General features: G+C 48.9%; 8 protein-coding genes across 8 annotated transcripts; 4 read left to right on the plus strand and 4 right to left on the minus strand.

Moving 5' to 3' along the window:
• The first annotated feature begins 556 nt into the window (after window positions 1-556).
• Window positions 557-3,963, plus strand: IAQ61_008911 (uncharacterized protein). Its single transcript, XM_003836505.2, has 5 exons — window positions 557-1,389; window positions 1,440-1,502; window positions 1,549-1,602; window positions 1,656-1,830; window positions 1,889-3,963. The coding sequence occupies exons 1-5, from the start codon at window positions 1,179-1,181 to the stop codon at window positions 3,132-3,134; spliced, it is 1,749 nt and encodes a 582-aa protein (XP_003836553.2). The 5' UTR covers window positions 557-1,178; the 3' UTR covers window positions 3,135-3,963.
• Window positions 3,964-4,376: 413 nt separating this feature from the next.
• On the minus strand, window positions 4,377-6,534 carry IAQ61_008912 (uncharacterized protein; the record flags this gene model as incomplete). The annotated part of the gene is made up of 4 exons (XM_066098174.1): window positions 4,377-4,629; window positions 5,306-5,565; window positions 5,634-5,875; window positions 6,501-6,534. The coding sequence occupies 4 exons, from the start codon at window positions 6,532-6,534 to the stop codon at window positions 4,377-4,379; spliced, it is 789 nt and encodes a 262-aa protein (XP_065951813.1).
• An 869-nt stretch (window positions 6,535-7,403) lies between these two features.
• IAQ61_008913 (uncharacterized protein) lies at window positions 7,404-10,388 on the minus strand (the record flags this gene model as incomplete). Its single annotated transcript, XM_066098175.1, has 5 exons — window positions 7,404-7,586; window positions 7,646-8,504; window positions 8,560-9,938; window positions 9,998-10,053; window positions 10,216-10,388. Coding segments are annotated over 5 exons (2,613 nt in total), but the record flags the coding sequence as incomplete, so codon positions are not given.
• A 390-nt stretch (window positions 10,389-10,778) lies between these two features.
• IAQ61_008914 (uncharacterized protein) lies at window positions 10,779-13,167 on the plus strand (the record flags this gene model as incomplete). The annotated part of the gene is made up of 10 exons (XM_066098176.1): window positions 10,779-10,947; window positions 11,013-11,070; window positions 11,223-11,533; window positions 11,592-11,744; window positions 11,807-11,919; window positions 11,981-12,231; window positions 12,294-12,367; window positions 12,424-12,610; window positions 12,682-12,858; window positions 12,924-13,167. Exons 1-10 carry the CDS (start codon window positions 10,911-10,913, stop codon window positions 13,165-13,167), a joined length of 1,605 nt encoding a protein of 534 aa, XP_065951815.1. The 5' UTR covers window positions 10,779-10,910.
• A 204-nt stretch (window positions 13,168-13,371) lies between these two features.
• Window positions 13,372-15,543, minus strand: IAQ61_008915 (uncharacterized protein; the record flags this gene model as incomplete). The annotated part of the gene is made up of 7 exons (XM_066098177.1): window positions 13,372-13,501; window positions 13,568-13,812; window positions 13,876-14,117; window positions 14,167-14,329; window positions 14,390-14,552; window positions 14,609-15,109; window positions 15,167-15,543. 7 exons carry the CDS (start codon window positions 15,541-15,543, stop codon window positions 13,372-13,374), a joined length of 1,821 nt encoding a protein of 606 aa, XP_065951816.1.
• Window positions 15,544-17,127: 1,584 nt separating this feature from the next.
• Window positions 17,128-18,457, plus strand: IAQ61_008916 (uncharacterized protein). The gene is made up of 2 exons (XM_003836510.2): window positions 17,128-17,273; window positions 17,357-18,457. Exons 1-2 carry the CDS (start codon window positions 17,204-17,206, stop codon window positions 18,220-18,222), a joined length of 936 nt encoding a protein of 311 aa, XP_003836558.1. The 5' UTR covers window positions 17,128-17,203; the 3' UTR covers window positions 18,223-18,457.
• Window positions 18,458-20,579: 2,122 nt separating this feature from the next.
• Window positions 20,580-21,917, minus strand: IAQ61_008917 (uncharacterized protein; the record flags this gene model as incomplete). Its single annotated transcript, XM_003836512.1, has 1 exon — window positions 20,580-21,917. One exon carries the CDS (start codon window positions 21,915-21,917, stop codon window positions 20,580-20,582), a length of 1,338 nt encoding a protein of 445 aa, XP_003836560.1.
• Window positions 21,918-22,587: 670 nt separating this feature from the next.
• IAQ61_008918 (uncharacterized protein) lies at window positions 22,588-22,980 on the plus strand (the record flags this gene model as incomplete). Its single annotated transcript, XM_066098178.1, has 1 exon — window positions 22,588-22,980. One exon carries the CDS (start codon window positions 22,588-22,590, stop codon window positions 22,978-22,980), a length of 393 nt encoding a protein of 130 aa, XP_065951817.1.
• Window positions 22,981-22,986: the final 6 nt, after the last annotated feature.

Consider the following 22,986-nt stretch of genomic DNA (forward strand, 5'->3'; position numbering starts at 1 on the left):
GAGGAGGTTAGGGAGGGAGGAGGTTAGGGAGAGAGGAGGTTAGAGGTTAGGGCCTATAGTAGCTAACTCTATATACGTAAAATAGTTTATAACAGGCTTGTGTAATAATATAGTTTGTTATTATATTATAGTTCTATTACTATACTTATAGTTATAATATAAAATTAAGATCTATTAGTATAATATATTCTACCCCTAAGGATTTTTACTTAATAGTTAATAGGTGTAGTATTATCCTAAAAATAGCTATATTATATTTTAAAGTTGCATTATACTAAAAAAATTCCTAGTTTCCCTTAGATACTCTACTAAAGCTACGCTAACCCTTTATATAAGTAGCCTATAATTAGCCTAGAAGTTTATATCTAGCGCTAACTATATAATTAGCCCAGAAGTTTGCAGATATTTGCTAGCGCCGCAGGCGTGCATTTAGCGGAGCGTCTGATTCATGAGATAACTGGACACCAGCATTCAACGTGCCCTTGTCTTGGCGCAAAGCGAGTGACACTTGGTCTTCCGCGACTAATTTCCGACATCAATGTCCCAACAAAGGAGCCCCAGCCACATATCGACTAGTAAAACGAGTGAATGTCAGTTCCCAGAGTCAAGGCGACAGGCAACGCTATTCATGGATGGCAGAATCCCATTTAACATCAGTCCTTTCTGTACGCATGGCGGACAGGCCAGCCGATGGCGGAGCAGCGAATCATTGCGACTCTGCATGTCACACTGAAGTCAAAAGCGCATGGGATTGAGCTGCAAAAAACATCTCACGTCCTCTTGCATAGTCTTTTGTCTGAGCAATATCCAACTAATCGGATTATTACCATTACCATCGTCTGGATAAACTGGCCTAAATCCATCCAAGTATCATCTGTGCTACCGCTACAGTTGTACAAAGTGTTTGGCACTAATGCATGCACAGAGGCCTACTGACTCAATCAGGGCCCAAGGCTCTAGCGCGCCCCACATTTACCGCAACTTATCTATATCACTCTGCTCTCTCTCTCTCTCACCTAGCAAGCAAAACGCTGCATAAGACTATCAAACAATATAGTAGGCCTGTCTAGACACGTTACGTCATAGATAGTGCGCAACAATTGCAGGCAGTCCAGCAGATTGCTTAAGTCGCCACCCTCGCTACCACTGATAACACGGCAGGTTTGGCGAGCATAGTGATGAGCACCACCAAAGAACAACACTCTCACATGAAAGAAGAGTCGCACGAAGACGACACACTACAAGCCTTGATCAAAGCGGAGTCCGGCCCCGACGACAGCGATGATTTGATGGGAAATGTTGATGATGAAGATGACGGGGATGGCTACAGACCGCGGCCGCAGTTGCCGAGACCCCAGGTCAACTTGCGAAGTCTCGCAGATCTGATCAGTAAGGATATCAGATGACAACAACTGTTTTGTGTTAACACAATATGGCAGGATGCTTAGACGATGGCAGCATTGACGTCAACCCTGAGTATCAACGAGAAGTAGTCTGGACAGGTAAGGGAGCCGACAGTCTAACCTAGTTATACGAGCGCTAACGCAGGCATCGATGAACGAACAGCTGATCGAATGACGGGCCTAGTGAATTCTCTTATGGGTGAGCTTCACCAATCGCGATACGATGCAGGATCCTAATATCGTATCCTTTAGAGAACTTTTACATCCCACCGATCATACTCAATGGCAAACAGATACGCGTTGTGGAGGGTGGAAAACCCGGAACGCGCACAACGTATGTTTGTGTCGATGGCAAACAACGTCTCTCTTCTGTACGAGCTTTCATCAAAGGCATGATCCCTTGTCACGATCATCGCGGTGAAAATTGGTTCGTGTCCACTTTCTCAATCATTCCAGTCTTACTTAGAAGTCTCACAGTTGTACAGGTGGTTCAGCAATGAAGCAGGACGACGTCGAAGAATTCTTTCCGATGCAGTCCAGAGAGCGTTTCTGAACAAGGACTTCGTCACATACCAATTCAATGGACTATCTCAAGAGCAGGAAGAAGACCTTTTTGCCCGGGTGCAAATGGGTATGACACTAACTGCAGCGGAGAAGATGCGCGCCTCATCCGGCCCATGGCAAGAGCTTGCCAGACTCTTTGTAGACGATTTTCCAGCCGTCTATAATCTAATGAAAGATAGGGCACGTGCAAAGGATTTTCAGCTCACACTGTCCTGCTTCAGTCAGATCGTTGAGATCATGCATCCTACCGCTGCCACAGGTATTCCAGTCCTGAAGACCAACCACACGGCCCTTCCCAAATTCATTGGCAACAAAGGACTGGTTGATGATGGCATCAAGTCGCATCTGGCAAGTGTCTGGAACACACTCCAGGAACTAATAGAATTGGATCCTGATACCTTTACGAATGCAAGCAAGTACCTCGGCGGTGTACAAACTTTTGCACCTGTCGAAATGGTTGCTGTGACGATTATGATTTCTATGTATTCGGAAACACGAAATAATCGCATGCTACTGGGGGATATAAGAGCTCTCCGAGAAGAACTTCGCAAGCACTTTATTGACCTCCGCTTGAATGCTGCAACCTGGAAGTTCATATGGGAATATCTGGATGAGCTAGAAGTGATTCGAGGCGCGGTGGATGGTAGTGTCCTCGATCGAACACGTTTCGATTCGGCCTCAAGATCTTCATCGACTGCAGCGCCGATACCGTATGATTCTGCCTCAGCAGTAGTGAGATCGTCTCAGGCCAAATCTGCAGCAAGAAGAGGTGACGTGACAATCCTGCCTCCTCCGAATGCAAGACCATCGGCAGCCTCGGGAGCAAATTTGGCGTTTCCAGAAGACAGCACAAAAGAAACATCGCCTCAAATAGTCAACGTCAATATTGACCCGGAAGCTGCGACGCTGCCTTCACAAACACGGTTTCTAAAGAGACAGCGAACCGGTTCTAGGCCATCTGCATTACCGCAAACCGCATCTTCCACCAGTTTTGAGCAGACTTTGTTTGTGCCTGAAGGAACAGGAGAAAATACGGCAGTATTACGGCAGCGCCATATAAATCATCCAAAGGCGCCGGTGCAACAGGGCGCGTTCGATGCTCAAAAGGCACAGGTTCCTTCAAATCATTACCCTAGGCAACAACCACAGGAGAAACCTCCCTTTTAATCCCCAAAAGTACGGCCAGGATGGGTGTCACAGCTCCATGAGTATTGCCCATCCCCTTCCACTCATCCCGAAAATGGGTATCTGGAGAGTAGCGGCACATCTCCGCAGCTACCCTCAAGGACAGTCTCCTCACCTGACTTGTCCATTTCGCCATACATTCACCAGCTGAACATCAGCGGACCACATTACAGGACAGGCATAGGTGCCTACACCCCAAGAAGCATCCATGAGCAAGGGGAGGGCATAATACGGTCAATTTCACCACAGGTCCCCCTCTCAGTCTTGCCAGCAACTCCATCTGCTCAGCCCCAGATTCAAAAAAAGCGCAAACATATCACACGTTCGATTCCCACACAGCGTGGGGAAACGATTGATCTTACTTACGACAGTGATTGTGAGCAAGAGGAGCAGGTCGAGCGTGAGAGACAAAGCCTTCTCTCGTCTTTTAAGGGAAAATCTACAACTGCAAAGCAGGCTTATGCCCCAGCCATTTCCACTGCCACACAGCCAAGTGCAACGCCGCAAGGCTCTTTATTAGTTGGAGTGGGTGCGACAACAGGGGACGCTTGTGCAGAATTCAACAACCCATATGCAGAGTACAAGAATCAAGACAGAGGGCATCTTTGATGATCCTGACCTTGCAATTCGGCTTACTTTGTCCTAAAATTGCCGGGCATACGTGCAAGATCGGAGCTGTGAATCCCGACGAGATGGCACTTTGTCTCTCATAAACTTCATTACTAGTTCCTGCTATCATTGGTGAAACGGAAGTTTGGGGAATTTCAAAAATCAGACACTAATACATGAACCCATTAATTAATAAACAAACTCTACCATTAGAACGTACATGAACACTCGGTGCTGTAAAGTCTTGCCCTTGTCCTGTTGCCAACCCATTTGGCGCATGGCAGCGTGACTGCGCTTATAGTCTAAACAAATCAGTATATTGAGCAGTTCATTCCAGGACTGTAGTTGAGGGAAAAGAAGAGAAGCCTTTTCACGGACTTGGTTTCACGGGCTATTATATGATTCCATGCATTGCTCCGCTCTACATCAACTCACTCCTCTTAGCAGCAAAGTTTGTCATGGTCGCATGTTTCATTAATCTTCATTACTTTTCATAATACAACATATCAAGATGTAGCAGTTTGCGTCTATCGATACATCTTCATATTTTCATGATGTTCTGCGCCACGACTATCTGCTGTTTTGAATTCGGTTATTACTACAGGTGCTCGAAGCCTACAAGTCAAGTCCTTCCTTCTTCTTCTCTTCTGTCTTTACCTCAGCATCGACCATAGATGTGGCTTCAGATGTCTTTGTGCACTCTGTCTCTGGGTTCTCCAGGTCCTCCTTTCGCACACCTCGAAAGTTACCTTTGCGGTCGTAGTCGAATACTCGCGATGCATCTTCAGCCGAGAGGCGTTTAGTCTCCGGGCACATGAAGTAAATGTAGACGAAGTAGAAGATGAGAATACCGATGTAGACTGCATAGCTGCACAATGTGTTAGCAAATACTCCAAGTTACAACATGGCAAGGGTCTCGCACTATTTCCAAGCGATGGCCTTGAGGGCGATTGGGTTGACGAATTGGTTGAACGAGTTGCCCAGGGTAGCTGTGCTGGTGAACAGCGCCACACCCTTCGATCGAACAGTGAAAGGCAGAATCTCGACAGTATATGCGACAGGAAGAGGGGTAAAGGCAATGTCATAGAACCCAAAGTAGCTGTGACACAGTTATTAGATTTGATGGTGGATTCTGTTTTGCCTGCACTTGAGACTCACATGAAGAGAAATGCGATAACAGCGATACCCGTGGAGGAATTCTTGGTTTTTGCAAAGCCGGCGGAGAGACCCATGATAGCGGCGTAAGAACACAGCATGCCAGTGACTGAAATGAGGAACAGTGGACGGCGTCCGATTTTGTCGCAGTAAATTGCGGAGAGGCCAGCGAGAATAAGATTGAAGAGAGCTGTGTGTATATCAGCAAAATGTTCCCACAATCTCCAAGTCAAGTTAAATTGATGTTAAAATGCAGAGGGAAAAACTGACCGAGACCAGCATTGATCAGAGTAATTTCAATAGGCTTGATGACACCAACAGACCTCAGAATAGGTGCAAGATAGCTGTTTGTGTAAGTTAAGGCATCATTGCATGGGGTCTAAACTTACTAGGTAATGATACCGTTGCCCATCCAGTTGAGAGAAAATGCCATCAAGGTAATGGTCAACAAACGCCTTCGGTTTCCTGGCGTGCGAAGGAAGTCCAAGAAACTGGCCTGTTGCTGAGCAGCTTCGCGCAAAATGGCTTCGCCAATCTCCCTCATCTCCAGTTGAACGAGAGGGTCTTGTGAGTCTCCATTAGCGTGGTATTTGGCGAGCACTTTCAGAGCATCTTCATCCCTGCCATTTTTGACCAACCAACGTGGGGACTCTGGGCAGAGGAGAGCAACAATGATGATGACGACCGGGCCAATGACTTGGAGAAGCGATGGAAAACGCCAGCCCCAGTCTCCTGGGATGTACAGGCCGACAACTTGATAGCAGTTAGAACTTGTCCATCCATAAATAACCCAATCGCGGACTTACATGTCATGAATGCTGCGAAGAAGATACCAAAGTATGCAAACGTCTGATAGAAGGATCCAAGTGTAGGTCGGAGACGCGGATGGGCTATTTCCTGAATCAACACGGGAGCCGCTACTTTGACAATGCCGACTCCAGATCCAATGATGGCACGACCTAAAATACATGGTCAGACTGGGAGTGTCGTTCCTCGCATCACAATGGCTACTCACCAGCAACCCACATGCCGATAGATGTGGCAAACGTGTTAACCAATGACCCGAGCAAGATAACCAGGTTTGCGATAATGATGCACCATCTACGGCCAAACTTCGTGGAGATGTAATCTCCGATGAAAGCAGTGACTATCGACGGGAGGAAGAAGGAAGCAGCGTAGATTCCAAGAAGAGCGCCAGTTGGCTGTTTGAAGTATCTGTTCCCCGATCAGCTTCGTAGAAATATAAAAGACAATTTAGAAAAAGAATATACCTTTGCCATGCAGGCATTGCCTGGAAACCAGTCAAGAGACTTCCTTGGTCTATGGGTAGCATGGTTAGTTGTTGAAATAACTTGAAAAACGTTTCCAGTACCCACATCCCTGTCCATGATCGTTAGAAAATATACTTCATTTGATATACGAGGGAATGCAAACTTACATTGGTTGCAATGACAAGGCAGAGACCAAGTCCAAATGCGACATTGCGACGCAGCCCTGAATCCTTGTACCAAATAGCATTGGTGTTATCTAGCAGCAAATAATCAGCGGAATGCTCTCAATACTCCCTTACATAGCTGAACTTACTAGGAACCTCAGTCCACTTGACTTTAGCAGCCATTGCGAAGCGAATATAATAGTAGTGAACTGGAGATCAATCCTGACTCTGGATGTTCGAACAAGAACCGCGTGAACCTGGTCCTTTAATAGATGCACCCCAAGACAACATCTGCACCCAGCAGCATACGCTATAACCCCAGCTGCTCCCCAGTTTCGGGGAATTGCCGGACGCACTTAGGTGGTGGAATCGTTGTCCGGGGAATTTCCAGCCCACGTGCACGGCTTGATCGCGTGTCCGGGGAGCTTCCGAATCCCCATCGACCAATTGAAAAACTTTCCCCACACTTATTAAGTCATCTTTAGCAGGGGTCATGCTCGTGTGCCCCAGATCCGAGGGCTCGGTTTCTGGAGTTTGGGCTCTGAAGTCCCGAATATGCGTCCCGACCCTGGTTCGGTTTCGCAGTGATCGCCGTTTTGGTCTTTGTGGGAATTGGACCCAGTATATTCAATATTTGTCGCTACGTTAGATTGACGTAGAGACTCTAGTCTGAACCATAAGCGATTGGATAATTTTATTGATTAGCAAAAACTATGGATGAAAAGATGGTCTGTTGGTCACGTAATGTCACTTGTCAATGCTGGAGAAGTAGTGACCAGGGTAATGCCATGTGGATCGGCATGGCACTTTGGCACGCTCATGATCAGTCTTTCCGGTAGAAAGCATTTATTTTTCTGGTTACATTAATTAAACAATCTTGAAGTATACAAGTGATATTTAATTGTGGAATGACATGGCAGATTTTTTTCACGCGCTTAGACAACGACACGATCAGGTCACCATATATCAAAGCTCTCACTGTACCACAATATTCGCATTTCCAATTCTGATTGACCGCTTGCAAATCATAACTCATAAAAAAAAACTCACCCAATAGTCTAAATATATAAAGATTATGGTCCCAGAAAATCAAACGCCTCGCCATTTAAACCCAGTTGCAACATCAAAAGGCGCTTCTGCGCACATAGTTTGGGCATCTTTGCCAATCTTGACGTGCCATGTCCCAGGCTCAGCCCGCCACATAGAAGTCAGCTCGTCCCAATGAGAAATTGCATCTAAAAGAGATTTGTTAGCACTATGGCTTAGGTGCGCAAAGATTCCAATAGTGACTTACATTTGTCCATCTTCACAGTAACTGTCTCAGATTGACCTGGTGAAATTATGGCAGATTTTGCGAACGCCTGCAGAGTGACTTCGGGATGCGTAAGGGAGTTGGAGGTTGCAGGCGGTGGCGTGACATAGAAATGGACTGAATGGCTACCAGCTACATTGCCTGTGTTCGTCACGGTGACGGAAACCTGGATACCCCATGTGTCTGGCGAACTTGAAGCAGATGGGGCCACGAAGAGGTTAGAATACTCGAATGATGTGTATGACAACCCGTGCCCGAATGGGTACATTGGTTCTATACCCCGTGCGTTGAAGTGTCGGTAACCAACCCAGATACCTTCTTCGTAATACGTTTTGGTCCGGGCGGATTTGAAGTTCAAGTTCGCAGCAATGTCAAGTTCTCGCTTAGGTAGCGTAATGGGTAGTCGACCTGAAGGGTTGACAGCTCCGTAAACAATGTCGGCGATTGCATTGCCTGCCTCGTTACCACCGTACCAGGGCCACACGACTGATTCAACGTTATCCAACCAAGGCATTGAAACCGCAGACCCTGTCTGTAAGACAACGATAGTTCTTGTGTTTGGTGCCTCTGTGGCCACGCGATGGACTAGTTCGTTCATCCGGAGAGGTAGAGACAAATTGGGCCTGTCGTAGCTTTCCGATTCCCAATCTTGATCTAAGCCGACGACTAAAACAGCCGTATCCGACTTCTTAGCAAGCTGAACAGCCTCTTCAATGCTATGGTCCTCGCTGAGGGCTCGGAATGAGCCGAGTTTCATGCCAATCAGTTGTAGTGGCTGGCTGTCCTGACCTGGTGCTAGCGGAGGTTTCCTGGAGTCGTGTAGGAGACGGAATTTGTACACCTAGAATTCAGTATCAGCAATTGCAAATTGAAGCCAGTCATGAATAATGACCAACCTTATCCTTGACCACTGAAATCGTGATTACAGTGCCATTACCACCGTTGCCAAAGAACGACGAAGTTCGCTTCTGCTCTTTTGACAAATCGGCAACCATCTCATCATCAAGGTACACCCATGCTTGGCCTGTGACGCTAACTTCAAACTGCCAATCACCTGTAATTGGCGCAGTGAAGAGCGCTCGAATCTCCGTATAATAATCAGCGCCTAGATCGGGATGGGAGAAATCGGCAAGCATGATATCTGAACTATTCCACACCTCAGATACAGCTGGCTGACTTGCTTGCTTGCCATCAGCGGTGATGGCGTAGTGCAGCATATCGAAGCCTGGTGTCTTGCCGTCTTCGCTCGTGAATTCCTCGCCGAAGACTGGGAGGAATTTCGATCCTTTGCAACCGAGGGAATAAGACAACTCTACATCAGTAGGCTTATTGTTTACCAGACCTTGCCATGGTGTCACAGACCAGGCTGGGCGGAGCCTGGCACTACCACCTCCGGTAATGATGTTGGCTTTGGCACTTGGCCCAATGACAGCTACCTTGCCAGAGCGGATAGGAAGAGCTGAGGCTTCATTCTTTAGCAGGACGATTCCCTCGTTTCCGAGGCGTCGGACCAGAGCCGCATCTTTTTCTTGATCTTCATTTCTGGTAAACTCGGTTGAGTCATCCTGTTCATAGACGATGGTTTGATTCTTAGCAGCAAGCTTCTGCACCCACTTCAAAACGGTTATTACTCTTTCGTTGATTGTCTCGGGCCGAATTTTATGGGCATTGATGGATTGGCGCACCAGGCCCAGCTGTCGCCATCGGGGCTTTCCAGGCATTTCTAAGTCTAGTCCAGCGTTAATAGCTTCTGCGACAGAGTAGGTCCCCATCCAGTCAGACATGACGAGTCCGTCAAACCCCCATTCTTCTCGGAGCAAGTCATTCAGCAGCCACTTGTTCTCGGAGCAATGGGTGCCATTGAGTTTGTTGTACGACGTCATGTATGCCCAAGGCTGGCTACGAGCTTGAGCAATTTGGAATGGGCGCAGGTAGATTTCACGGAGTGCTCTGGGCGCGATAATGGAATCTTGACCCATTCGCTCGTGTTCTTGATCATTGGCGAGGAAGTGCTTGATTGACGCACTGATGCCTTCGGCTTGGAGGGCAGATATGTACTCAGCTGCCATCAGACCGCTAAGAGTGGGGTCTTCGCTGAATGACTCAAAAGCTCGGCCTCCAAGGGGACTTCGACAGATGTTGATGGTTGGCGCAAGAAGGCAGACAGCCCTTCTCGCTTTAGTCTCGGCAGCCAGTAATCGAGCAGCTTCACCTGGAAGTGTTGTTGAAAAGGTTGCGGCCAGACTCGTGGCGTTGGGAAGTACAACGGCAGGTGCTGATTGAAGTGTTGGTACGGAGTTCTGAAAGTGAAGTGAGATGTAGTGTTGTACTTACTCATTTTGAAGAACGATTGTCCTCGCGCGCCATTAGGACCATCTGTGACTTTGATACTAGAACACCAGATTTAGTTGAATCTTCGGTTAAAGGGACATCACCCAGTCGCAGATCTTACGAAGGAATATTGAGCCTTGGTACAGCTACAGTTCTATTACAATTGTTAGCAAGAAGTTAATAGTATAATGTAGAGATATTTAAGAACACAATTGACGAACCTCCACCAATCCTCGCCTGCAAGGAGAGACAGCTTTTCAGTCAAGGACATCTGATCAACCAGCTCCTCGACAGAAGCCGTCAAGAAAGATCGATCCATGCCTTTATTCGCCATTCTGATATTTGGTGATCGAGACTGTGGAAGGCGACGCGCAGCATGCAACAAGCTTCGGAGCTATTCAGTTGCAAGCAGAAAGGAGGAGATGACGGAGGGGGGGAAGAGGCAAGAACAAATGTAATCGTGAATTGAAGAAAGTGAAATTTCTCCAAGCTTTTTCAATGGACCGCGATAAGCCGTGGTATATTTACATTTCAGGCACTCATCCAGCTAGCTTTCGACACATGCCATGGACATGTACTCTACCCGATCACTTGCAGCGCCAAGCCACGGAGGTGCCGGACTCACGTCACCACCCAGATCGGGTCATCGGATGTTCCCCGGACCCACCAGTCCGGTAGCCAATCCATAACCCTGACCCCACTGTCTTGCTGTTTTCGCCTACGCCCCAGAACGACTTTTCCCCGAAGACCTGGGCAAGATCTGGGCCAGCCTTCCGGGCCATGTCTAGCTTGCACGTGGCCATGCTGCAGTCATGGCCCTCTTAACCTAGCTTACTTCCCCGGAAAAAGCTGTTGGTATCACCATGAGGTCGCTGCTGCATCTACTATCCACTTTTGCGTTTCATCAACTTCCATAATGTCGAACCAAAAGTCTTCGTTTGGAGATATACCTAGTAGGTTTCGCCAAAGTGCCGAAGCTGGCTTGCATTGCTGCTCGGCTGCTAACACCGCTTCACAGATAATACCCATGCATCTTGGATAAAGGACCCAGCTCTGAGAATCAATGTTGTGCATTGGTGAGTTCAATTCAGCAATAACCCATCAATCTTGAGACGGATCAATGATTCTGAGCTTCATTCCTATAGCTTCGGGCTCTGCTTAGTCATCTTCTATCTCGTAAGTTTCTCATTCATCACCTCACTGTGCCGCATTAACAATCTATGAACAGGGTTGTATGTGCTGCTCTTACCAAACCCATAGCCTTCCTTTCACTGACCCGCATCCGACCAGACGATGGAGGTTTACTCAACGGCTTACAAGCAATCGAGGCTTGGAACGTATTTCTCAACTATCCTCGAGGCGTAATCCTCGGTCTCTACGCCTCCACTTTGTTTCTCCCAAGCATAGTCACGGCCTATATTGGTGACTTCCTATCTGCACGCTATGGAAGGCGGCTTGCGTTGGCCGTAGGAACCCTACTGGCTTTTGCGGGTGCATTGGTTAACACTTTTGCTCACAATGCCGGCACTTGGGTCGCCGGTTCGTATATTCCCTCTTGGTGACAAAGAAGCACAATAATGCTAATTCGCACTATCAGGTCGAGTTATTATAGGTGCTGGGAGTGGTATCGCCAAAGTTGCTGCTCCAGCTCTGATTCAAGAGATTGCACATCCGCGGATACGACCCATCATGGCTTCATGCTATTTTCCCTCCTTTTACTTTGGCAGTTTTCTGTCGGCACTACTATGCTGTACGTCAGAGATACAAGACCCTCTTTTGCTGTGAATTTGCTGACAAGAAGGCTGGTTACAGTTGCTGGACTGTACATGGAAGGATCATGGTCTTGGAGGCTACCTTCACTAGCTCAGTGCCTAGGACCTCTCATGGTACTCTCAGTACTATGGACTTGTCCCGAATCTCCAAGGGTACGTCTACTACGGCCATCTCTACACGCTGCTCTGATGATTTACTAAATTTATTATGTAGTGGCTTATTTCCAATGGAAAAATAAGCCAAGCCTCCCATGTACTGAGCAAGTACCACGCAAATGGCGCCATCGATGATCCCTTGGTCGTATGGGAGCTCGCAGAGATTGAGACCGTTTTGGAGAAAGAACGGATTGGTCAACAATCGTCCTATCTGGATTTCTTGAGAACACCAGGAAACCGCAAGCGTCTCATCGTCACTCTATCCTTGTGCGTCGGATTGAACTGGGTCGGCAACGGCATCGTGTCATAGTAAGACCACTAAAGTTTTTTTTGTCGCACCTGGAAATCTCGAACGCTAACTCTGCTTCTAGTTATCTTACGCCCGTACTCCGATCCGTTGGTATCGTTTCCCCCGTACAAATTCTGCTCCTCACTTCGGGACTCGGTAAATACAAACCCCACTTTCCATCATTTTTCACTTGCTAATCGAGGTACTTCTAGCCATCTGGAACCTTATCCTAGCATTCGGAGCAGCTTTCAACGTCGAGCGATTCGGACGTCGTCCACTTTTCCTGACCTCACTCATTGGAATGCTCATATCGTACTGCTTCCTCATGGGATTCTCCGCCGGTTTTGCTAATACCGGAAGTCGTGGGCTGGGAATTGCCGTAGTTCCTATTCTATTCATGTAAGTTGTTGTTTGTTTCCTAGCGCCACTACAACAACAAAGAGATTTATACTAACACAATCTCCTTCAAGTTACTACGGCTTCTACGATATCGCATGGTCCCCACTACCTGTCCCCTACACTGCCGAAATCATGCCGTACAACCTGCGCACAAAAGGCCTTGCCATCTTCACCTCTGTTGGAACCTTCTCAAACGCTTTCAATCAATTCGTAAATCCCATTGCCCTACGGAACCTGGCCTGGAAATAGTAAGTCTTTTGTCCACTTCTACACAAGCCTCCAAACCTCACAGGCTTACTCCTCTACCATCTAGCTATGCCGTTTACATCGTTATCCTCGTATTCTACCTCGTATTGGCCTACTTCATGTATCCTGAGACAAGGCACCACAGCATCGAAGAAGTGTCGATGATTTTTGATAAACAAAAGGGCGCCATTGACGAACTGAATGATGTTGCTATTCAGCAAGTTCAGAAGGGCACTGTGGAGACGTACGAGCACCATGATGATTCGAAATCGGGGACGGGGAAGAGTCCCTCGCGCTTAGAGGTTGCATGAAGTTAGTGAGGACTTAGTCTTTTGGTTTAGCGGGGCGAATCGGCGTATCATTTTCATCTTATTACCTAACTACATCTACAAGCATGCTTTCCTGATGATATAATGCTACCTGATCTTCAAAAGCCATACATTTGACATGTGAATCCATTATCCTGGGTGAATATTGCGTGACGTTTCACATCAGATGATAGTGGACCAAGATCATCACATCGAAAAGTCAAAGTAGTGACCCAGATCAAGACCCGTGCCTCCGATCGGGCCATCTTGGGCCAATATGGCGCTAAGATCAAAGTCCCACTCGAGTTCTGGGAGGTCGGTATCCTTTCGCGCCATGCTGTAGTCCGTTGTGTCAGATATGTGACTTCAGGAGGTTTCATGGCCGGGGTCATTCAGCACTTACTTTGCATCGGTAACGTCGCCATCTGGTGCCAGAACGACGCCTGCGTGGGAGGCGAGACCACTACAGAGCTGGGCCATCCAAGCACAAATGTTGGTTGCAGAAATATTGCTGGACTCTAGGACTTCAATGGCCCTCTTGAGATAGTGAACCAGAACCGATGGGTCTACGGGCAAGAGTTGCGAAAGCCGAGCAACCAGTAATCGCACGATGAACATGGCAGCTTGTCCGAGGATCAAGACGAGATACTGTGTAGAGGAAATTAGTATAACAAGAACTTTCCAAAGGGACCAGGATCAAGAACAGCTTACCTCTCCGCCATAAGCTACGACTGACTCGGCACCAGGAGTGGGACAGTAATGCTTCACAAGCGCAACTGCTGCATCGCATGCCCTGCCCAAGGACGACACTATCAGCTGGTTTTGTCGGGACTCGTTTCCCGGACTAGTCATGACAAGATTGAGAGAAAGTGAATTCAAGCACAATCGCGTATGTTCACCGTATATCTTCACCAAGGTTGCGTAATGGTCGAGTGCGATGGTGTCGTAAGAGCCTTCACTAGCGTCAGTAGCATACACCAACATATTTGGCTGAAGACTGACCATCCCACGTCCATTGACGTTGCCACTCATCTAGTCTTGGGTTGAGCTTGGAGAGTAGTGTTAGAGTCCTCTGCCATGTTGTGCCAGAGGGCTGTGCGGAATCTTGGCCACTTGTAGTCCTCGAACGTGAAGTTTTCAACCCGGATATCAAGTCTGTTGCAATCTGAAATGATTGAAACTTAGTAGACTGCCCGTGAAAGAGGGACAGAGGGCGGAAGCTTACGGGAGAAAGTTCGGCCAAGCTGGTCACATAGGTTGCCGCTTTTAGATCCACCTGTGCTGCGAGTCCCAATCTTCGCACCGTGTTAAGGAATTGACGAGGGACAGGATCGATTGTTTGGTTGGTAAGAGGGCGACCGAATCCTAGGCTGAGGAAGGTTTCGTATCTGCGAAGATGTGTTACTTGACAGCCAAAACATAGGGATCCCCAATCACACCGTACTGTGTAACGTTCAACCACGTATACCATCGAGACAAAGCAATTCTAATTTCTTGAATGTTGCCAGCCTCGAGTTGATGTGAACCTGTGAAATTCAAGATGGCGGGGCTGCGACAGGCATCTGGAATACCAATTCGGTATGCCAAGCGATTACATAGTCCCATGGTCACCCACTGATCTGCAGCTTGCCCATTACCCCTTGGTATCCATACAGAGAGCAACATGGTGGCCTGTATGTCGAACAGGCGGTGCTGCTTACGGAACAGGGCAAATCCAAGGTGTGCATAGGCGAGATCTGCAAGAGCATCAAAGGCACTGTCAGAAATCGGTGGCAGATTTGACGTAGTTTGTTGCATGTTCCGGTAGCTGGTACGATAACGGCCAGCGACTGCTAGGATCGCAGTGAAGAGAAATGGAGACGAAGCGCGAACATGGTTGAAATGGCCGTCTTCGTCGCTGGAGGAATCAAGAAGTGGAGAGGATGGATGACACTTTCGAACGAAACTACAGTACTGGTAAGCGCAAAACAAAAGTTGAATTAAATCGATCATCGGGACTAACAGGCTAAACAGAGCTTTCGCTGACGCCTCGTCGATGATACGTTCCGAGACAGGCTCGCTGTTCAGTCCCACGTTGGCTCTATAACTCGTGGGACCTATAGTTGGCCGTTCCTCCTGCTCGCCTTGTGGACTGGCGCCTGCTGCGTCTTCGGTCCAGATGGCAGGATGGCCCATCAAAGGAGGGAAAGGAGCTGCGTTGTGTTGCAAAGCTATCCATCGGGACCCCAATTCCTCTGGAACTGATGAAGTGCTAAGGGGAGTGGTTGCATTCATGGCTTGACTCCTAGGGCGTGGCAGGGAACCAGGCACGGCGTACGAGGATGCCGGTACTGTGTTCGCCTGCGATAAGGCAGCAGGTGATCTCTGCACACGGGACATGATGGCTGGAAGCTCAGCTGTTGATCCATGGTAAGAAGGTCCCGTGAGATCTGAAGGGGCAAATGGGGCAGTCTGGGCCAAAGATGGGAGAGGTGAAGTGAGCGGCCCGGGTGGTTGACTGGAGGCGTCCGAATAGGGGGGATGAGTGCGCCTGTTTAAGCTGGCTACCAAATCAACAACGGTCTTCTCGAGCTGCAGTAATCGCTGGCTCGTAAGGCTTGAGGTGTGGTCGCCGGAAGAGCCTCCATCACCAAAGTCGCATTCGGCCTCTGCTCGCTGACAGGCAGCACAGGGATGGCCGCCAACACATCGGAGCTTTTTGAGACGGCATCTTTCACAAGCCCATGCGGCCCGCTGCGACCGCTGTCTTTGCGACCGTCTGTCAGCATGGGCCGGAGAATTGCGACGGCTAGCACGACTGCCACGATTGCGCGCGGCTGAGGTTGTCGGGTTTGCTGGGGCTGTTGATGTTTGAGCGGATGAGTTCGACATGTTACCTCTAGATCTACTATGTATGTACCGTAGATAGATAGGGCTGGGCGGGGAAGTGTCTGAAGTGGAGGAGCACTACCGGTAGGTACCGGTGCTACCTAACCTTGACGTTACCGGTACCGGTACCTACCGTAGCCTAGGCCTCAGGCGAGGACCATCTCAGCTGGATTTGAGGCAGGCGAAATGACAACAATGGGAAATCCCGTCTCGATGCGCGCCTTTTGACGCTGTGCCTCGCAGGATTTCCTGTGGTACAAACATTGTCAATGCCGGTTTACCTTCCGAGGTCTCCACATCCGGGGTAATGGTCGTCACGTGATGTCGGCTTTCCTCCACTTTATCGCGAGCATGGCCAGGGGCAGCTCGTGTTGGCATGCATGCAGCTTTGGTGCGCTACCATAGTACATAGTTGTACGTATTATAGTACGCAAGCACGGTACCTATTTGGTTTCTACTGGTACAACCCATGTCCCGCCCTGTTCCTCATCTGGACGTCCACTACCGGGCAACGGCAGCCAACTAGTGAGCTACTCCCGCCTGCTGTGTAACATGGTGTCTATTCATGTATGTCTTCATGTATGTATAGTATGTACGAAAAAGGGTGGTGCCATGCGCCGCGGTGGGCTTCGGCGAGTCGGAGTAATCCCACCGGTGCTCATTCAGTGATCTACAAATGGAAAACTGTGTTGATGGAGTAGTCCTCTGATAGGAGACGAAGGAGAGGTGTTGAGAATACAAGAAGGTACAACTTCAAACAGGTTGATTATTTCCAAGGCCGCAAGAGTCAGGACCTTGGTTAGCCATAGGCCCATAGCGGTTGGGCTGGTAGGCTGGTAGGCTGGTAACTACAGTGTATTAGAACTCTAGACTCTACTCTATCAGAAGAATACTTTGTAAATAATACAGGTCAAGAAATTGGCAAGCATATAGCTAAACAGGCTAGATGATAGCCACTGTAGAGAATTTCGTATAGCAAGATTTGAGATTCCATCAGTTCATGGCCACTGGACCACCCATCCGAATAGGTTTAGGGTTGCCCCAGGTACGTACGGTACTTGTCGTGCAAATGATCTCGCCGCGACAACGCCAGCCATCTGGGAGCACAATCCGCCATCTTTCTTTTCATCACCAAACTCAACTCGAGACGAGAATACACACAGCAATTGACATGGGCGACAGTTTCAACCCGGGAAAAGACATTGGGAGTTTAGCCGGCAAGGTCATCCTCGTGACTGGTGGTATGACATCACAGACAACGCGCCCGTCCACAAAGCCAATCTTCTGGTACCAACACTGACAAGATCCAACCTGGACACGACAGGCAACACAGGACTTGGGAAACAAACCATTGCCTACCTCGCCGCGCACAACCCCGCCCGCATCTACCTCGCCGCCCGCACCGAATCCAAAGCTCGCGATGCCATTACCGACATCAACAAGTCGGTCCCGAATGCGTGCGAAATCATCCACCTGCCGCTGGACCTGACATCCTTCTCGTCCATTGCCCAAGCCGCGTCGACGTTCAAAGCGCGCGAGTCGCGCTTGGACCTGCTGATCAACAACGCAGGCATCATGGCCACACCCTACAGCACCACAAAAGAAGGCTACGAAATCCAGTTTGGCACAAACCACATGGGACACGCGCTGCTCACCAAGCTGTTGCTGCCCGTCCTGCTGGAAACGGCGAAGCTGCCGGACGCCGACGTCAGAGTTGTGAATCTGAGCAGTCTGGGCCACATGCTCCCTGTGTCCAAGGGCATTGAGTTCGACCAGGCCGCGCTGGAAAAGGAGAGCACATGGCGCCGCTATGGTAGCTCCAAGCTTGCCAATATTCTCTTTGCCCGCGAGTTGGCGGCGCAGTATCCGCAGATTACGAGCGTGTCGCTACATCCTGGCGTCATTCTTACCGATTTGTTTGCCCCATTGCGCACTAATATCTTTGTCAAGATTGGTTTGTGGATCTATGGCTTGCTGGGCACGTTCTTGAGTGGGCATTACAAGGATGCAAAGGGTGGGAGTCTCAATACGACGTGGTGTGCTACAACCAAGAAGGAGAATCTGGAGAACGGCGCCTTTTACACGCCTGTGGGGGTCAAGAAGACGGGTAGCAAGTGGGCGCAGGACCAAGGCCTACAAAAGAAGCTCTGGGAGTACACAGAGACCGAGTTGGCAAAGCATGGATACTAATCGCAAGGGGGATGAATTTGATATAGCTTCGAGTGCGCCACCTCTGCCTATTGTTATGCAGCTTTCCATCAGAATCCCATCTATCTGGTCCTAATCTTAGATCTAGACGCATAGTATATTCTAATCTTCTTAATCTTCTACTAAGGGGTCGAGGTTTTCATGCTGCGAATTCGGGTCCAACACTTTCGGACTGGAAAATGCAAAATGGACAAAGAGAAATGAACAGTATCTGACACTGAGTATCAACTAGAGAAAACAGGTGATGTACAGTACACATGTATTCAAGACGTAATAGCGCCCGTCATGCGTTGGGAAATTGACATCATTGTTCTGATATTTGGTGCTGGCTATATAGACTATAGCTGTGCCATGGAAAAGGCGTTACGTGTCCCTTTGTTCGCAATTCTTGCCGTAGTGGGAGCAAATAGACCAGCATAACACTGTACCTACCTATCCCTATGCGATCTATCACAGCCTCTGCCGAAAATCGAGATGATGCACCCCACAATAACCTCCACTTTTAATATAAACACGGACTTTTTACTATGAAAAGAATTTTAACATGAAACAGGCCATTTACATGCTTGCTGTATTGCGTGATCATGCTATGTTTATACAGATCAAAGCACCCCCATGTCAAAAATGATGATCGTTCTTGGCATGTCACCCGGATGTCACCCACCGAAGCCTTAGAGAAAGCAGCATAATATAGGCATATAGAGGTTGATTTTAAAGCTGCAAATAAATAGGAAAGCTATAAAGTTTTACATTGATTGATTTCTGGCGTTATAAGTACTACATTTTACTTTTAACTCGTTGTTCCGGGTGACTAGGTACCGGTAAGCACTTGCGCAACGCGCGATACCGGCACCGGTACCGGTACCGTAGTACCGGTATTTACCTATAGGAACGAACTTTTTTTGGACAAATGGGGGTGAAAGTGTACCAGTACCTTGTACAACCTCACTATATAAACATTGCTTACTCCTCCAAAATCCCTCAGAATATCGCATCAGCAACACCTACTCGATCCCACATTGGAACTTGTACCAACTCTTCGGCTTCGAGACCGTACAGCCCCACACGAAGAACAATTATTTTCATTTAAACACCCCATCTACAGCCATGAGACTTGCCATCCCCGCATCCCTCTGCCCATGTGAGTGACCTGATTGCCTTCTTTCTCATCCTTTGCATTCCAACCTTGCATCCAGCAGCGTACGTTTCATGCTAACATTACCTCAGGCTCAACGCGGACAGGGTGAAATTTGCGGCTGCTATAACCTCGAGAATAAGTCGAGAAAAGATATTTTCGAAGCCACCAAAAGTTGCTGCCAAAATTTGATGATAAATGGTCGAAATGTTCCTGGGACACCGGTAGCTGTCGGTTATGCCTCAGGCTGCGATTATAAAGAGACCGGCTTCGTGACAACGCAGGACGACATTGAAAAATGGAAGTCTTGCTGTAGGGCACCACCCACCGGGACTCAGAGTGCTGAGACAGGAGATTGCTCTACCTATACTATTTAAGGAGTCTTTGTCGTACAATACCACACTACGGTACTTGCCTGCCGTAGTGAGAGCAATAAGCAGCTTACTACCGTACCCACCCACATAAAGTCCCCGCCTGTCTATATATATAGTACTATATGTCTCGCTAAGAAGTACCTAGCTTCTTTTTTATTTTCTTAAAACGTGTTTGTTTTAGATTTGTTTATATGCTTACTGCACCTTGTATTGCTTTACTACCTATATAAACATCTCCTTATATTCCCTTGTATTTTGCTTTAGCAACTACATAAATATAAGTTGCGTTACATCACCTAAGCATCCTTATTCGCAACTATGAGAATTACTATTTCCGCTGGCCTTCTATTCCTCACCCTCTTCGTCCCTGCTCAGGTAACGTGCTAGCCTTTTTTGCCCATAATATATCTAAACCTCGTTTCCACTTTCGCGTACAGTCTATTAACGTTTTCCCAGGCTCAAAGCGCAGTACCGTGCCAGTGCACAAAGGATTCGCAGCCAGTTCCGGAGGTCGCCGAATGGTGCTGCGCCAGGGTGACATTTCCTAAATATAAAAGCGTTCGTGGATCCATGGGCAGCGGAGGTACTTGTACGTTCGATATTCCGGAACATGTGGACATCAAGCCGTGGCTTGATTGCTGTAGCCGCACTACTGTAGGAAGCCCCGCCGGTATTTTGAGCGCTCCTGTCGGGGTATGCTCCGGACAGTAGAAATCTGGAAGACATTGTTGTATCTGCATGCTCTCGTCTACAGAAAAGCAAGCAGAAACCGCAGTGCTGAATGTACAACGTCTTGACCATGGCTTCTTCGTTGCATCCTACCCACGTGCTCAAAGTTTTGCTAATCTGTGAACCACCCTGACATCGTCCCGACTGATATCCGCCGTAGTTTTCTTCCCTAAATTTGCAAGCGAGTTGTCCGTATCTGCAAGCATACATCTCAACACGTGTTTGACGCCCTCCTCGCCTCCCATGGCTAAGCCGTAGATGTACGGTCGTCCGACGAGCACGGCTTTGGCACCTAGCGCAATGGCTTTCAGCACATCGGCGCCAGTCCGGATTCCGCTGTCGAAGAGAATGGTCAGATTAGAGCTCTTGACCTTGTCGTCTGCCCCAATTTCAGCCAATGCGTCGATGGATGCAATTGCACCATCCAACTGCCTTCCGCCGTGGTTCGACACAATAATGCCATCCATGCCATGCTCCATTGCCCGATGGGCATCTTCGACCGTCTGGATCCCCTTGAGCACAATCGGTCCATCCCAGTACTTGCGCAAATTCTGCAGATCGTCCCAATCACGATAATTACCACTTGCCACCAAGCTCGTGAAGAACATGGCCTTCTTGATGACACTCGCGTGCGTCAGCACTTTTGCCGCACCACCAATACTCCCGGGCCGTTTGAGAATCTGCCATATCTCTGAGACCTTTTCTGCCATGCTGCGTGTGTCCTTGGCCTGCTCCTCGGCATACATGCGCTGGAAGACGGGATCTGAGAAGCCGATTTGACAGCCCTGGCCGTAGATGAAGGGAAGGTAGCTCTCGTCGAGATCGCTAGGTCGCCAGCCTATCATAAACGTGTCTAGTGTGACGACCAACACCTCAAAGCCATTTGCCTTTGCTCTCGCCAGCAAGCTCTGGGTGAATTCCTCTGCCTGCGGTTTCGGCCAGTACAGCTGGTACCAGCGATCCCCATCGCCGTTCGCAGCCGCGACTTGTTCGATGCTGCGCGTCGCCGCTGTGGAAAGAATCATGGGCACACCGACGGCCTTGCATGCGCGCGCCGTCGCTTCCTCGGCGTCTACATGCATAATCTCCTGCACACCAATGGGCGCTACAAGCAGCGGGCTCTTGTATTGCCGGCCAAATAGGGTGACGGACATGTTGCGGAGGGTGGCCTGGACCAGCATCGAGGGCCGCAGCCGGTACCGCTCAAAGGCTGAGCGATTGGCGGCGTGTGTCGATTCGCTGCTGGCGGCGCCATAGGTATAGAGAAAGTCGGGCAAGGGGACGGCGGCGCGGGCAGCGGCTTCCCATTGCGACGGCTTGGTCGAGAACTTGGGCGGGTGGAGCGACGAGTAGATTTCGCGTTGATAGGAGACGTAGGATGTGGGGTCAGGTTCGTAGACGGTGGCGTGGGGAGCAGGTGGTCGGCTGGCCGAGGACATGGTGAGAAGGGATGTGATGAGTGTGGTGGTGGGAGTTTGCTCGCAAAGTGCATGGGTAATCAAAGAGAAATCCAAGCTGGTAAGACAGATAGCAACATGGTAGTATGTAACATGTCGTAACGTTAAAGAAGTGTGGAGAATGCGGAGGTGGAGCTCTCGGTCGAGATGCCGCGGTCCACCTGCCATTTTTGGTCGTGCATGTGTCGCGTCATGTCGCGTCGCGTCACGTCGTGTTTGTACTAGTCCTAATTGGGTAAGGCCTACCCTGAATGTTTGAAGAGACATGACGAGTCAAACACATTGACGATATGGTGGGACACGTGATCCGAGGACTGACAGACTCATTCACCCCTCACGGCCACTGACTGAAATCGTGCACCTATCTGTGACGTGTACAACATTGCAGAGCCTTCGTCAGAAACGGCCAGCAGAGTCATCACCCGCACCTGCTTGAAGTCCCCGGCCATGATGGATCCACACGTCCTTCTGTACCTACGGCTGCGGTAGATGCTTGGCAAGAACAGATATTTGGGCAACACACCGCTTTCCTTGTTGTCGGGCCATTGAAACAGTGGCACCATTTGTTTGCTTATCCTCAACTTCATCATTACTACCAACACCGCCCCACCGGTATAACTTTCGCTACAATTGTTCAAAGCCAAGTGCCAATATGCTCAGGCCACTGGGTTGGGCAGCAGCCGTCATTTCAACATTTGTGGCCGTTGCGGCTTTCTTTTACCCAGCCGATCCAACAACACTCTCATTCTTTTCTTCATCATGTCCCCTGGCTTCCTCACAGAGCCTTGCAACAACCAATAAGCCCCACCACCCAAGCTGGAATAGCTGGTGGCATCCAGAGCGCAGTCGAGGGGTACCGGCAGAACATCAACTCGGCGGGGGCAGCACGACTGACGATTGGAATATTTTGTATCATCTAGGTGGCAATGGGCCATGGATCGAAAAAGTATCCGACGTTGTGGAAGGTGGCATTGCAGTGCCCGATGGCTGTGTTGTGGAGCAGGTCCACATGGTGTGCTATCCCTCCCATCTGTCATGGACATGAACTAGA

Source organism: Plenodomus lingam, assembly GCF_022343315.1.
Source record: "Plenodomus lingam strain CAN1 chromosome Unknown contig_5, whole genome shotgun sequence".
Lineage (NCBI taxonomy): Eukaryota > Fungi > Ascomycota > Dothideomycetes > Pleosporales > Leptosphaeriaceae > Plenodomus > Plenodomus lingam.

Coding starts and splice junctions, on each gene's coding strand:
- IAQ61_008911 (XM_003836505.2), top strand. CDS start 1,179: ATGAGCACCACCAAAGAACAACACTCTCACATGAAAGAAGAGTCGCAC. Junction 1,503..1,548: donor ACGAGAAGTAGTCTGGACAG/GTAAGGGAGCCG, acceptor GCGCTAACGCAG/GCATCGATGAACGAACAGCT. Junction 1,603..1,655: donor CCTAGTGAATTCTCTTATGG/GTGAGCTTCACC, acceptor CGTATCCTTTAG/AGAACTTTTACATCCCACCG.
- IAQ61_008916 (XM_003836510.2), top strand. CDS start 17,204: ATGGGCGACAGTTTCAACCCGGGAAAAGACATTGGGAGTTTAGCCGGC. Junction 17,274..17,356: donor GGTCATCCTCGTGACTGGTG/GTATGACATCAC, acceptor TGGACACGACAG/GCAACACAGGACTTGGGAAA.